The 15,478-nt window shown below is 40.1% G+C and overlaps 1 protein-coding gene across 3 annotated transcripts in view; it reads right to left on the reverse strand.

Moving 5' to 3' along the window:
* Positions 1 to 15,478, reverse strand: part of VEGFD (vascular endothelial growth factor D) — a 49,586-nt gene that overhangs the window by 20,687 nt on the left and 13,421 nt on the right. For all 3 annotated transcript variants that reach the window (XM_044937179.2, XM_006067075.4, XM_044937180.2), the window contains exon 2: positions 1,816 to 2,026. In XM_044937179.2, coding sequence (XP_044793114.2) covers positions 1,816 to 2,026 — 211 coding nt within the window. The remainder of the gene's footprint in view (positions 1 to 1,815; positions 2,027 to 15,478) is intronic.

The following is a 15,478-nucleotide window of genomic DNA, read 5'->3' on the forward strand; positions in this document are numbered from 1 at the left end:
ATGGGTTTCATTATTTGCTACTTCTGTGTGTGCTAAGTCACTTCAGTCATGTCTAACTCTGTGCAACCCTATGGATTGTAGCCTGCCAGGCTCCTCTGTCCATGGGATTCTCCGGGCAAGAATACTGGAGTGGGTTGCCATGCCCTCCTCCAGGGGATTGTCTCGACCCAGGGATCGAACCTGCGTCTCTTATGTTTCCTGCATTGGCAGGCAGGCTCTTTACCACTAGCGCCACCCGCTACTTCTTAGTAATTAACTTTAGATGATCCCCCTCTGCCATGTAATAAGAGACATTTTAGAGTTAGCAAATTCTGTATTATATATGATTTTAAAAATATTTTGTTTAATATTTAATGTTTCCTCCTTAGAAAATGTTCATTTCAACATCAACAACTTTTTAAAATTAGCTTGTCTTAGTTTTATGGTAATTGCTTCTCTATCTCCGTCTTCACAGAGTGGCTTCAGGCTTGCCTAAGGCCTTCAGGCAGGTAATCTGGTTAAAGCCCTGAATCTTCAGATGAGGTCTCATCCCTTTACTTTCACAAAGTCCATGCTAGTTCACCACATAGAAACAACTAGAGTTGCAGACCTCTGGCTAAATTGGGTTCTAGGCTATGGTTCCAACCATCTCAACTCTTTCAGACATAGTCATACATATGCGCCATCAAGCATCCTCTTGACACCCAGGCCTCCATGCTGCCAAGGGATTTATCCTGCCTATGCACAGCTTTCCCCACAGCCAACAACAGCGGCCCATTCAACATTGTCCTTCTACAAATGGAAGAAAATAAAGACAACTCTATAGAGGAAGACAAGAATAATTTTGGCTGAGCAATCAATTTGAATTAGTATGCAATAGCTACAATCCAATACTAGGGAATCATATGTTAATCAAATCTACAATGTTAGCTCATCAGTGCTACGGTGGCTTCTTGTGTTGTTGTGACATGTCATTAAAAAGTGAGATGCTAGACTTTCCTGTTGGTCCAGTGGTTAGGACTCTGCACTTCCACTGCAGGGGACATGGGTTCCATCCCTGCTTGGGGAAGTAAGGTGCCACATGCTGTGTGTCACGGCCAAAAAAAAATTTTTTTAAAGAAAAGAAAAAAGCTAAACTTCTAATCGGAGGCCACACAACTCTATTTGGCGAGTGAGTCTTTCATTGCAGGACAGTACATCAAGACAATGGTTTTCTTATAAAGAACCTGCAAAGCTTACTAGGGAAGAGTCATTCCCTTTATTTCAAATCATGTTATTTTCTAGTCCAGAATCTGGATTCTTTTGTCTAGAGAATTTTCCCCTCCATTATTCTCCTAGTAATACCAGTAGGCATTATTCCAACTCAGCTTCTAAATTCTGCTTTTCATTCTTACTTTAAAAAAATCACAGAATTTTGAAGACATAAAAAGCTATAGCTAATCTATTGGTTTTCATCCATGTATGTCTGGCCATAGAATGCTCCTTATTTAATGAATGCCCAAGTTGTTTTATTTTTTAAGTAAATTCAATTATTTTTTCTATTAAGAACAGTCTTTCTGGGTTTGTTTTGCCCTCATAACTCTGAGTTTAATATATTTCTATATTGTGAAGTGTTATTTGGTATTGAATTTTGATCTCAAAATCATATTGAGTCTGTTTCTCTGCTGAGTAAACACAGGAAACCAGGATTCTCCACTAAATCAAAGCTATGAACTCAAAGACCTCCTTTTCTTCTCATTGCCACATGCCTACCCTGCTCAAACTTTTGGTGGAAGTTGGCACATTTGTTACTATCTGATAAAGAGTAAGACTTGGCCTCTGCATGCATACACCTACCTTTGAGTGTCTCCATGTCATAGAAAGTGGCCGCAAACCTGGTAGACCGATGGGATGCTGAGCGAGAGTCTGTGCTGGTGAGACTTTTGAGTTTCAGTCGGCATCTCCATAGCTTCCAGTCCTCGAAGTGTGTGATCTGCAGTAGTTCCTCCAAACCCGAAGCCGCCCTGATCTGCTGCTCAGATCGTTCTAACATTGACCGAGATGCCCGCTTAAAGTGAAACAAACCAAAAAATCTGATTTACAAGCAAGTTACTCAATTTCTACTTTGTCTTAATAACAAGCATTTTTTTTTTTGCTAACACTTACAAATGTAATTGGGCTTCCCTGGTGGCTCAGCTGGTAAAGAATTTGCCTGTAATGCTGAAGACCTGGGTTCTATCCCTGGGTTGGGAAGATTCCCTGGGAAAGGGAACAGCTACCCACTCCAGTATTCTGGCCTGGAGAATTCCATGGACTGTACAGTCCATGGGGTCTCAAAGAGTCAGACACGACTGAGCAACTCTCACTTTCACAAATGTAAATAGAGCTAAAAATTAGATTATCCAAAGGGACACTAGTACCTAGGAAAAATGACAAGTAGTAATTTTGATCCACATTCTGTTCATTTACGATCAATGGAATGACTTATTTCCCCTGGAAATAAATAATAATTTAAAGACAACATCGTAGTGGGTTGAATGGCAGACATTTAAATGACATGTCCACATCCTAAACCCCAGAACCTGCAAATAAGACTTTTGGAGGGGGGGAAAGGATCTTTGTAGATGTAATAAAGTTAAGGATCTTGAGATGAGGTCACCGTAGATTATTTGAGCAAACCTTAAATACAAATATAAACATCCTTATAAAAGTCAGAAGAGGGAAGACATGGACACAGAAGAGGAGGATTTGTGAAGATGGAGGGAGAGGTTAAAGTAGTACAGTCATAAGCCAAGGGTTGCCTAAAGCCACCAGAAGCCCATTACCCACTGGAGCTGAACTCTTGATCGCCTCCACCTTCCAGAGGAGTCCATCAGTTCTGCAGCTTCAGTTTCGTGGGGTTTTTTTAAATTGTTTTTCTTGAGATACAATTTACAGATAAGGTAGTATAGGTTTAAGGTATATAACATATTGAGCTCTTCAACGTCATGTTTTTGGTGCCATTTCTGCAAATGTTTGCCATCTGCAGATGTTTACCATCCTGTGATCAACTTTTTATTTTATCAATCATGGCTATAGACTGTAAACTATCAGAAAACATGAATGCAGAAGGTCATTTTACTTGTAAGTCCAGATATGAATGTGAATGTGTGTATGTGTGCATGTTTTAACAAAATTGCGAGAATCTCGAACATGTTTATGAACTGAGGGAAAGAGCCAACAGAGCAGAAGAACATATGCAGGAGGGAAAGCAGGGACCTAGAGGGGTTGGTGTGATGTAAGTTCCAGAGATAAGCAGACAGAGGATGAATGAATGAGAGGGTCTGAAAGAGGAGGCTCATAGAGATGATCCAGGTCTGAATATCGCAGGACTCATTGAGACCTATGGTTTCTCACTTCTTTGGGAAATTTGTCTCAAGGCAGTTTTCTGGGAGCAAGGGGTGGAGGAAGCTTGAAGACACAGATAGGGTTTGGAGAATAGACATTGAATTTCAGGAGCATTCTACAACTGCTTCATCTAAGAAATCTGGGGATGAAATTGAATAACTGCCAATCTCTCCAGCAACTCTGAAATTCAGTGATGTGCTATTAAGGCTCATTTTTCAATAGTTTCTTATTTCATGATTATTCATTCCCTCTTCTACTTGGACACTGTAACTACTTCATATTCAATCCACTCTGTGGAATAAAATTTTGTTACAAGACTGCTTCCCCATGAAAATAATGAAAACAATCAAATAGCTGTTTAAATGCTTTAAAAATTGTACTCTGAGAGGATTTTTATTTATTGAGGCAAATTTCAATTTCAAAATGATAAGGCTTCATAGCTCTTACAAGTTTCAATTCAATCTGAGAAATATCTTCAAATTATCCAACCATGAGAGCTCAGGAGGAAATAATCAAATCTCTGGATTGAATTAAGGCCACTGAAGGGCTCATACAATTTACCTCATCATAAGAAATGAAGTGTTCACTCAAGTATAAGTTATTTAAGCAAACTTTAAGCCTTATAATTTAAAACCTAGTTTTAAATAATTCAGAAATTGCAGACAGTTATTTTGCCCTTACAAGTGGAGGTACTAAAAATTCAGAATAAGCAGAAAGCTGACAACTAATTTTTGCGGGGGTAGGTGGTGGGCATATATTTACAAAGGGTCAAGAATGCCTACTAACTCCAAGAGGTTTTCTGCATTGGTGGATTTTTGTATAGTTCACTTTATCTGCTTGAACAAGACAAACATTAAAATTAAAAAGTGTAAATATAGCCCCCAGTACATATTAAAACTACGGATTCCAATGGTTTTCACTACCAAACATTTGCCAAGTTGCTTATAATTACTTCCTATTTTCTAATGGAAGTGCTAATCAAAGCTAAAATAATCAGAAAGCACTCAGCAAAAGGAAGTGAGGAAGTGTTACCAGATCGCTGCTTTTTGTCACAACAGCATCTTTTTATGCGTCTGTGGTCATTAATCCAAGACTGTTAGCAATTTCCCTCCTAAATAAAAAATCATTCTCTGATGTCTTGGCTACCACAAGCCAGTTTCTAAGTTGAGACTTAGGTCTTTGTAACAAGATGTACTGTTATTTCAATGCATACTTCTTCCTGCAGACAATAGGAAGGGTAGTCAGTTCTCCTTAATTTCTGACTTCACCTGGCACTCTCTCCAAGGAAGCACGAGCATCTGCACAGCTCGGGCCCAGGCAGTCATCTAGGCCGAGTGTAACTAAGACAGCAGCCAAGATATTTGCAAAGGTATGGTGGCCGGGTTTGGAGGAGGAATTTGCAAGTGTCCATGTTGTGGGGAAATCAAAAGCATTCTGTACTCCTAATAATTTGGGCTCTCAATTTCCATGCCTCTCCCTCCAAAAAAATATCAAGTCAAAGAACACATTCAAAGAGTGACTGAAGGCATAATTTGGGGACATCAAGGAGCCCCACTGAAAAAAAACAGCAGGAGGTTCATTTTTGTTGGGTAAAGAGTGGGCTTGAGAGTGAGAGGGCTGGAAAGTAAGACTGGGAAGAGAGGTTGGTGGGGTGAGATACTACTTAACAGCCACTGAGTGCCGAAGAATTGATGCTTTTGAACTGTGGTGTTGGAGAAGACTCTTGAGAGTCCCTTGGACTGCAAGGAGATCCAACCAGTCCATCCTAAAGGAAATCAGTCCTGAATATTCATTGGAAAGGCTGATGCTGAAGCTGAAACTCCAATACTTTGGCCACCTGATGTAAAGAACTGACTCATTGAAAAAGACCCTGATGCAGGGAATGATTGAAGTGGGAGGAGAAGGGGACGACAGAGGATGAGATGGTTGGATGGCATCACCAACTCAATGGACATGAGTTTGAGTAAACTCTGGGAGTTGGTGATGGACAAGGAAGCCTGGCGTGCTATAGTTCATGGGGTTGCAAAGAGTGGGACACAACTGAGCAACTGAACTGAACTGAACTGAGGATGGTCACAGTCAAGAAGACAACACCAAAGGTTGGTGGGGGTGCCCAGCAATGGGGACCCTCATCCATTGCTGATGGGATTGTAAAATGGTGCTGTCACTTTAGAAAAGAGTTCACCAATTCTTTAAAAAGTTAAACTCATGGTATGATCAACTAATTCCACTCCTAAGGGTTACTCAAGAGACAGAAAATCGATTATTGGCTTCCTAGGGCTGGGAGTGGGAATTCAGGTTAATTGTAAAGGGGCACAAGGGATCTTGGGCTTCTCAGGTGGTGCAGTGGTAAAGAACCTGCCTGCCAGTGCCAGAGATGCAAGAATTCAGGTTGGATCCCTGAGTCAGGGAGATCCCCTGGAGGAGGGCATGGCAACACACACTAGTATTCTTGCCTGGCAAGTCCCGTGGACAGAGGAGGCTGGTGGGCTGTAGTCCACAGGGTTGCAAAGAGTCAGATAAAATTGAGTGAGAACACACACACACACACACACACACACACACACACGGGATCTTATATGGAGATGGCTGCACCATTCAGTAAGTTTACTAAACACCACTGAATTACTTCAAACAGGTGAATGGTTAAATTTTATAGTATGTAACTTGTATAACAATATAGTGATTTAAAACAAAAAAGAGGAAGAATTGGAAGCTTAAAGGCCAGGCTAATTGTATCCAGCTTGGGAGGCCAATGTAAAATATCGGAGACTTGAAAAATGGGATATCACTGGACACCCATTTCATTGGTTTGCTCTTTTGTTCATTTCTTCTTGCTTTGGCCTCAGTCCCCACTGTTCCCTCTGCTGGGAATGCCCTCCACTCTGTCTAGCTAAACCTTTCTCAACCAGGTGTTACCTCCATATGGAAACCTCCCCCACAACTCCCACCCCTGCCTGGGTCTGGTCCTTCAATCACATGGATTTCTAGCTCCCCATCCTTTTCCTCAGCACTTACCACCACTGACACTAAAGAATTATTTGCCATTACTTACTTAATGCTTCTCTTCCCCACTGTGTCTTAAGAACCACTGGAGGAGTAATGATATGTTTATTCACATAGCAATAGGTAGAGCTATGAATTAGGAGGTTGAGATTAACATACACGTACACCAACAAGGACCTAGGGTATAGCACAGGGAACTTTACTCAATATTTTCTTTTCCTATTAGGGAAAAGAATCTGAAAATTAATAGAAAGGTATATGTATAACTGAATCATTTTTCTGTACACTTCAAACTAACACAACATTATAAATCAACTATAGTTCAATTAAAAATAATAAAGAGGAAGACATAGGCAGTACACTTTTTGATATATGTCACAGCAAGATCCTCTTTGACCCACCTCCTAGAGTAATGGAAATAAAAACAAAAATAAACAAATGGGACCTAATTAAACTTAAAAGCTTTTGCAAAGCAAAGGAAACAATAAACAAGATTAAAAGACAACCCTCAGAATGGGAGAAAATAATTGCAAATGAAACTGACAAAGGATTAATCTCCAGAATATATAAGCAGCTCATACAGCTCAATATTAGCAAAATACACAGCCCAATCAAAAAATAGGCAGAAGACCTAAACAGACATTTCTCCAAAGAAGACATACAAATGACCAATAAACACATGAAAATATGCCCAACATCACTAATCGTTAGAAAAATGCAAATATAAACTACAGTGAGGTATCACCTCACACCAGTCAGAATGGCCATCATAAAAAAATCTACAAATAATAAATGCTGGAGAGGGTGTGGAGAAAAAGGAACTCTCCTACACTGTCAGTGGAAGTGTAAACTGATACAGCCATTATGGAAAACAGTATGGAGATTCCTTAAAAAACTAGAAATAAATCTACCATATGACCCAGCAACCCCACTACTGGGCACACATTCTGAGAAAACCATAATTGAAAAAGACATGTGTACCTCAGTATTCACTGAAGCACTGTTTACTATAGCCAGGACATGGAAGCAACCTAGATACCCATCGATAGGTGAATGGATAAAGAAGATGTGGTAGATATATACAGTGGAATATTACTCAGCCATAAAAAAGAACGAATTTGAGTCAGTTCTAGTGAGGTTCATGAACATAGGGCCTGTTATACAGAGTGAAATAAGACAGAAAGAGAAAAATAAATATAGCATATTCATGAATTCAGAATATGTGGTCAGGTTCATCTTTTTATGTAAGTACTTAACGCACAGCTGATGAAGAAATTTATGAGTAATAAATACACACACACTGGACAAATATTGTGATCAGGCCCATGTTTGTGTGGTCTGTTTCATCTTTTGTATAGAGCAATGCTTCTCAAAACTTCCTGTGCATACCAGTCACCAGCAGTCTTGTCAGAATGCAGATTCTGAGGCAGTAGGTTTGGAGGCAGACCTAGAATGGTGCATTTCTAACAAGTGCCCAGGTGCCTGTGGTTGGTTGGTTGGCCACACTTTGAGAAGTGTTTGTAGCACAGGTGCCCAATCTTGGCTTCACCTTGAACCTGCCTGGGAAGAAACCTCACAGAAAAACACTGATGCTTGGATCCCATCCTCAGAAATTCTTATTTTATGGGTCTGGGTTAAGCTTTGCCATAAGGATTTTTTATTTTTATTTTTTTGGTCCAGCCTAGGCTTTATTGACTTGCCATACATTCCAGTACATTTGTAGAGTGTGGATTCATCTCCCTCCTTGGATTATTTTTTTTTAAATTTATTTATTTATTTTAATTGGAGGCTAATTACTTTACAATATTGTAGTGGTTTTGCCATACATTGACATGAATCAGCTATGGATGTACATGTGTTCCCCATCCTGAACCCCCCTCCCATCTACCTCCCCATCCCATCCCTCAGGGTCATCCCAGTGCACCAGCCCTGACACCATGTCTCATGCATCAAACCTGGGCTGGCAATCTGTTTCACATTTGATAATATACATGTTTCATTGCTATTCTCTCAATCATCCCACCCTTGCCTTCTACCACAGAGTCCAAAAGACTGTTCTTTACATCTGTATCTCTTTTTTGCTGTCTCGCATATAGGGTCATCATTACCATCTTTCTAAATTCCATATATATATATGTTAGTATACTGTATTGGTGTTTTTCTTTCTGACTTACTTCACTCTGTATAATAGGCTCCAGTTTCATCCACCTCATTAGAACTGATTCAAATGCACTCTTTTTAATGGCTAAGTAATATTCCATTGTGTATATGTACTACAGCTTTCTTATCCATTCCTCTGCCGATGGGCATCTAGGTTGCTTCCATGTCCTGGCTATTATAAACAGTGCTGCAATGAACATTGAGGTACACACGTCTCTTTCAATTCTGGTTTCCTCGGTGTGTATGCCCAGCAGTGGGATTGCTGGGTCATATGGCAGTTCTATTTCCAGTTTTTTTAAGGAACCTCCACACTGTTCTCCATAGTGGCTGTACTTCTTTGCATTCCCATCAACAGTGTAAGAGGGTTCCCTTTTCTCCACACCCTCTCCAGCATTTATTGTTTGTAGACTTTTTGATAGCAGCCATTCTGACTGACGTGAGATGGTACCTCATTGTGGTTTTGATTTGCATTTCTCTGATAATGAGTGATATTGAGCATCTTTTCATGTGTTTGTTAGCCATCTGTATGTCTTCTTTGGAGAAGTGTCTGTTTAGTTCTTTGGCCTACTTTTTGATAGGGTCGTTTGTTTTTCTGGAATTGAGCTGCAGGAGCTGCTTGTATATTTTTGAGATTAATTCTTTGTCAGTTGCTTCGTTTTCTATTATTTTCTCCCATTCTGAAGGCTGTCTTTTCATCTTGCTTATAGTTTCCTTCGTTGTGCAAAAGCTTTTAAGTTTAATTAGGTCCCATTCATTTATTTTTGCTTTTGTTTCCATTACTCCGGGAGGTGGATCATAGAGGATCCTGCTGTGATTTATGTCAGAGTGTTTTGCCTATGTTTTCCTCTAGGAGTTTTATAGTTTCTGGTCTTACGTTTAGATCTTTAGTCCATTTTGAGTTTATTTTTGTGTATGGTATTAGAAAGTGCTCTAGTTTCATTCATTTCTCATTCTTTCATTCTTGACCAGTTTTTCCAGAACCACTTATTAAAGAGATTGCCTTTTCTCCATTGTATATTCTTGCCTCCTTTGTCAAAGATAAGGTGTCCATAGGTGCGTGGGTTTATCTCTGGGCTTTCTATTTTATTCCATTGATCTATATTTCTGTCTTTGTGCCAGTACCACACTGTCTTGATGACTGTAGCTTTGTAGTATAGTCTGAAGTCAGGCAGGTTGATTCCTCCAGTTCCATTCTTCTTTCTCAAGATTGCTTTGGCTATTCGAGGTTTTTTTGTATGTCCATACAGATTGTGAAATTATTTGTTCTAGTTCTCTGAAAAATACTGTTGGTAGCTTGATAGGGATTGCATTGAATCTATAGATTGCTTTGGGTAGTATACTCATTTTCACTATATTAATTCTTCTTATCCATGAACATGGTCTATTTCTCCATCTATCTGTGTCATCTTTGATTTCTTTCATCAGTGTCTTATAGTTTTCTATATATAGGTCTTTTGTTTCTTTAGGTAGATTTATTCCTAAGTATTTTATTCTTTTCATTGAAATGGTGAATGGAATTGTTTCCTTAATTTCTCTTTCTGTTTTCTTATTGTTAGTGTATAGGAATGCAAGGGATTTCTGTATGTTAATTTTATATCCTGAAAATTTACTATATTCATTGATCAGCTCTAGTAATTTTCTGGTGGAGTCTTTAGGGTTTTCTATGCAGAGGATCATGTCATCTGCAAACAGTGAGAGTTTTACTTCTTCTTTTCCAATCTGGATTCCTTTTTTTTTTTTCTTCTCTGATTGATGTGGCTAAAACTTCCAAAACTATGTTGAATAGTAGTGGTGAGAGTGGGCACCCTTGTTTTGTTCCTGATTTTAGGGGAAATGCTTTCAGTTTTTCACCATTGAGGATAATGTTTGCTGTGGGTTTGTCATATATAGCTTTTATTATGTTGAGGTATGTTCCTTCTATTCCTGGTTTCTGGAGGGTTTTTATCATAAGTGGATGTTGAATTTTGTCAAAGGCTTTCTCTGCATCTATTGAGATAATCATATGGTTTTTATCTTTTAATTTGTTAGTGTGGTGTATCACATTGATTGATTTGTGAATATTGAAGAATCCTTGCATCCCTGGGATAAAGCCCACTTGGTCATAATGTATGATCTTTTTAATATGTTGTTGGATTCCATTTGCTAGAATTTTGTTAAGGATTTTTGCATCTATGTTTATCAGTGATATTGGCCTGTATTTTTCTTTTTTTGTGGCATCTTTGTATGGTTTTGGTATTAGGGTGATGGTGGCCTCATAGAATGAATTTGGAAGTTTACCTTCCTCTGAAATTTTCTGGAAGAGTTTGAGTAGGATAGGTGTTAGCTCTTTGCCATGAGGATTTTTTAAAAACTTCCCTACCAGTTGCTAGTCTTACAGGAAGCTGGGTGAAAGATACACAGGCTATCCTCCAGGTTACCTTTGCAACTTTTCTATAATTATTTCAAAATAAAGTTTCTTTAAGAAATCTTCCCAAGCGATTTGTAGGAGAAATACTCATTTCGGGGATGGTGCATGCTGGTTTAAAGGCCTGCATGAGTGCCTGAGCTCTGTACAAGTTCACCAAGTAGGGGATAAATGGTAGATGTATGCTGAGAAATAGTCTTATTCTTTAAACTCCTTTGAGTTATACCTTGGCTTCCAAACATTGGTTTGAATATCTTGATGAACTGGATTTTCTAAGCCTTTTTTTTTTTTTTAACTCAAGTCACTGAATTGTTTGTGGCCCACTTCCCCATCTGAATGATTTTTCAAGATGGAAGACCAACAAAACTGTTTTCCAGGCTAAAACAAGGGTATCAGCTGTCTTGTATGAGACCATTCTAGATGACAGGGGGAAAAAATTGCTACAGTTCCCAAGGAGCCAAAACAACCTATCTTTAGAACAGAATTAAAAGTAACAGGTACTGCTTTAGGGATTCTCAGGTGGCATTAGTTTTAAAGAACTTGCCTGCCAATCCAGGAGACCTAAGAGACACAGGTTGGATCCCTGGGTCAGAAAGATCCTCTGGACAATGGAATGGCTACCCACTCCAGTATTCTGGCCTGGAGAATCCCATGAACAGAGGAGCCTGGTGGGCTACAGTCAATAGGTTTGCAGAGTCAGACATGACTGAAACGACTTAGCACCACACAGCATTGCTTTAACTTACTGGAATTTACCAGGGAATAGTAAATTCTAATCCTTCCACATGGCAGTCTAGAAACTATTTGAAGGAAAATAAAAATTAGAATATAAATACGTTGCCAAAAGGAAGGGGCATGGCTTGGGAGTACACAGCTGAGTTCCATTCCTGGCTCTGAGCTGTCAGAGCCCAACTGTTGCCAAAAGTTGTTCTTGGGTCCCATGCTCTTAAGAATCCTCCTGTTATAGGTACGAGAAAGGAGACCAGCTTTGCAATATTCCCCACTAGATCTCTCAGGAACTGTGGGTCTGTGTTTCTAAGCCTTTTCAAAACTGATGATGCTATTTTGTCAAAATGTATTGGCAGTTTGTCTTCAGGAAGTTTAGTGATACGGGGGTGAGGTAGAGAGAATTTGTATATTTGGAAGATCCACAAGATCCACAAGCTTCAGAGTACACTGTGGAGGGAACACATTTCACGTGACTTTCCCTGGATTTGCTTTGGGATTTACAAGTGTTGCCTGGGGAACCAGTCCTCTGCCTATCGGTCTCTGGAGTTCAGGGAACCACCGTCAGCTATTTATTTCCCTTTGCAGTGGGTTTAGGGAGGTGGATCCGGTTGTAAGACAAATAATTCCATGCTCCTTTCACCTCTCAGTAAACTTCTGTTTGACTGGAAAAGCATTTCATCTTTAGCTTGATGTTTAAGGCTTAGCCCAAACCACCAACTTTTCTCTGGTTTGGGGTCCAAGTTGCACCATCATGTTCCCAGCTGTTCACAGATACTGTTCCACAACACCTCTTCCCTTTTCTCACTCCCCCAGCCTGTCAAGAAACCCACCCAGGCCATGTTAGACTCAGAGGCCAAACTGAAGTTGTGTGCCTTTGCCTCCTGTAGCTCTCAAGTGGACATTGCATCTCCTAAAAGGAAGCTTTGCCTGATACTGGAAACCACTCTGTGGTCTGGACAGATGGCTGACTGGAGAGGGGAGGGCAATGGATGAGAACGGCTTAAAATTGGCTTTGAGTGGTAGAGCAGTCTGCAAAACATGCTGGCAGTTTCTTACAAAGTTCAACAGACACTTGCCATATGACCCAGCAGTCTCACTCCTGGGAATTTACCCTTGAGAAGCAAGAATGTAGATTCACCCAAAAACCTTGACATGAATGTTTATACTAGCTTTCTTTGAAAGAGCTAAAAAACTTGGAAACAACCAGGATGTCATTCAGTATGTGAACAGTTGCTTAGGCAAACTGTGCTACACCCATCCCACGGAATATGACTTAGCTGTAAAAAGGAACGAATAGCTGGTATGTACAGCAACTTGGATGGATCTCAAAGGCATTAGGGGTGAAAGAACCAAGTCTCAAAAGGTTACTGACGGTATGATTCCATTAATAACATTCTCAAAAATCCAGGATGATAGTGATGGAGAACAGAGCAGAGGTTGCCAGAGACTGGGAGGAGGGTATGATTATGAAAGGGCTGTTGTTGTTTAGTCCCTAACTTATGTCCGACTCTTTGTGACTCCGTGGACTGCAACACGCCAGGATTCCCTGTCCTTCACTATCTCCCAGAATTTGCTCAAACTCTCGTCCATCAAGTCAGTGATGCCATCCAACCATCTCATCCTCTGTTGTCCACTTCTTCTCCTGCCTTCAATCTTTCCCAGCATCAGGGTCTTTTCATAATGAGTTGGCTCTTTGCATCAGATAGCCAAAGTACTGGAGCTTCAACTTTAGCATCAGTCCCTCCAATGAATATTCAGGGTTGATTTCCTTTAGGATTGACTGGTTTGATCTCCTTGTAGTCCAACAGACTCTCAAGAGTCTTCTCTAACACCACAGTTCAAAAACATCAGTTCTTTGGTGCTTAGCCTTCTTTATGATCCAACTCTCACATCCATACATGACTACTGGAAAAACCAATAACTTTGACTATACAGACATCTGTAGGCAAAGCGATGTTTCTGCTATTTAATATGCTGTCTAGGTTCATCATAGCTTTCCTTCCAAGGAGCAAGCATCTTTTAATTTTGTGGCTTCAGTCACCATCCAGAGTGATTTTGGAGCCCAAGAAAATAAAATCTGTCACTGTTTCCACTTTTCCCCATCTATTTGACATGAAGTGATGGGACTGCATGCTATGATGTTAGTTTTTGGAATGTTGAGTTCTAAGCTAGCTTTTTCACTCTCCTCTTTCACCATCATCAAGAGGCTCTTTAGTTCCTCTTCTCTTTCTGCCATTTGAGTGGTATCATCTGAACATCTGAAGTTGTTATTTCTCCCAGCAATCTTGATCCACCTTGTGATTCACTCAGCCTGGAATTTAGCATGATATACTCTGCATAAAAGTTAAATAAGCAGGGTGACAATATATAGCCTTGACATACTCCTTTCCAAATTTTGAACCACTCCATTGTTCCATGTCCAGTTCTAACTGTTGTGTCTTGACCTGCATACAGGTTTCTCAGGAGGCAGGTAAGGTGGTCTGGTATTCCCATCTCTTTACCAATTTTCCACAGTTTGTGTGATACACATAGTCAAAGGCTTTAATGCAGTCAATAAAGCAGAAGTAGATGGTTTTCTGGAATTCCTTTGCTTTTTCTATGATCCAACGAATGTTGGCAATTTGATCTCTGGTTCTTCTGCCTTTTCTAGATCTAGCTTGACATCTGGAAGTCTTCATTTCACATAATGGTGAAGCCTAGCTTGGGGAATTTTGAGTATTACTTTGCTAGCATGTGACATGACTGCAATTATGTGGTAGTTTGAACATTACAGAAGCAGAAGATATTAAGAAGAGGTGGCAAGAACACAGAACTGTACAAAAAGATCTTCATGACCCCGATAATCATGATGGTGTGATCACTCACCTAGAGCCAGACATCCTGGAATGTGAAGTCAGGTGGGCCTTAGGAAGCATCACTACGAACAAAGCTAGTGGAGGTGATGGAATTCCAGTGGAGTTATTTCAAATCCTGAAAGACGATGCTGTGAAAGTGCTGCACTCAATATGCCAGCACATTTGGAAAACTCAGCAGTGGCCACAGGACTGGAAAAGGTCAGTTTTCATTCCAATCCCAAAGAAAGGCAATGCCAAAGAATGCTCAAACTACCGCACAATTGCACTCATCTCACACGCTAGTAAAATAATACTTAAAATTCTCCAAGCCAGGCTTCAGCAATATGTGAACCGTGAACTTCCAGATGTTCAAGCTGGTGTTAGAAAAGGCAGAGGAACCAGAGATCAAATTGCCAACATCCGCTGGATCATAGAAAAAGCAAGAGAGTTCCAGAAAAACATCTATTTCTGCTTTATTGACTATGCCAAAGCCTTTGACTGTGTGGATCACAATAAACTGTGGAAAATTCTGAAAGAGATGGGAATACCAGACCACCTGATCTGCCTCTTGAGAAACCTGTATGCAGGTCAGGAAGTAACGATTAGAACTGGACATGGAACAACAGACTGGTTCCAAATAGGAAAAGGAGTATGTCGAGGCTGTATATTGTCACCCTGCTTATTTAACTTATATGCAGAGTACATCATGAGAAAGGCTGGGCTGGAGAAAGCACAAGCTAGAATCAAGATTACCGGGAGAAATATCAATAACCTCAAATATGCAGATGACACCACCCTTATGGCAGAAAGTGAAGAAGAACTAAAGAGCCTCTTGATGAAAGTGAAAGAGAAGAGTGAAAAAGTTGTCTTAAAGCTCAACACTCAGAAAACAAAGATCATGGCATCCGATCCCATCACTTCATGGCAAATAGATGGGGAAACAGTGGCTGACTTTATTTTTCTGGGTTCCAAAATCACTGCAGATGGTGACTGCAGCCAT

Source organism: Bubalus bubalis, chromosome X, assembly GCF_019923935.1.
Source record: "Bubalus bubalis isolate 160015118507 breed Murrah chromosome X, NDDB_SH_1, whole genome shotgun sequence".
Lineage (NCBI taxonomy): Eukaryota > Metazoa > Chordata > Mammalia > Artiodactyla > Bovidae > Bubalus > Bubalus bubalis.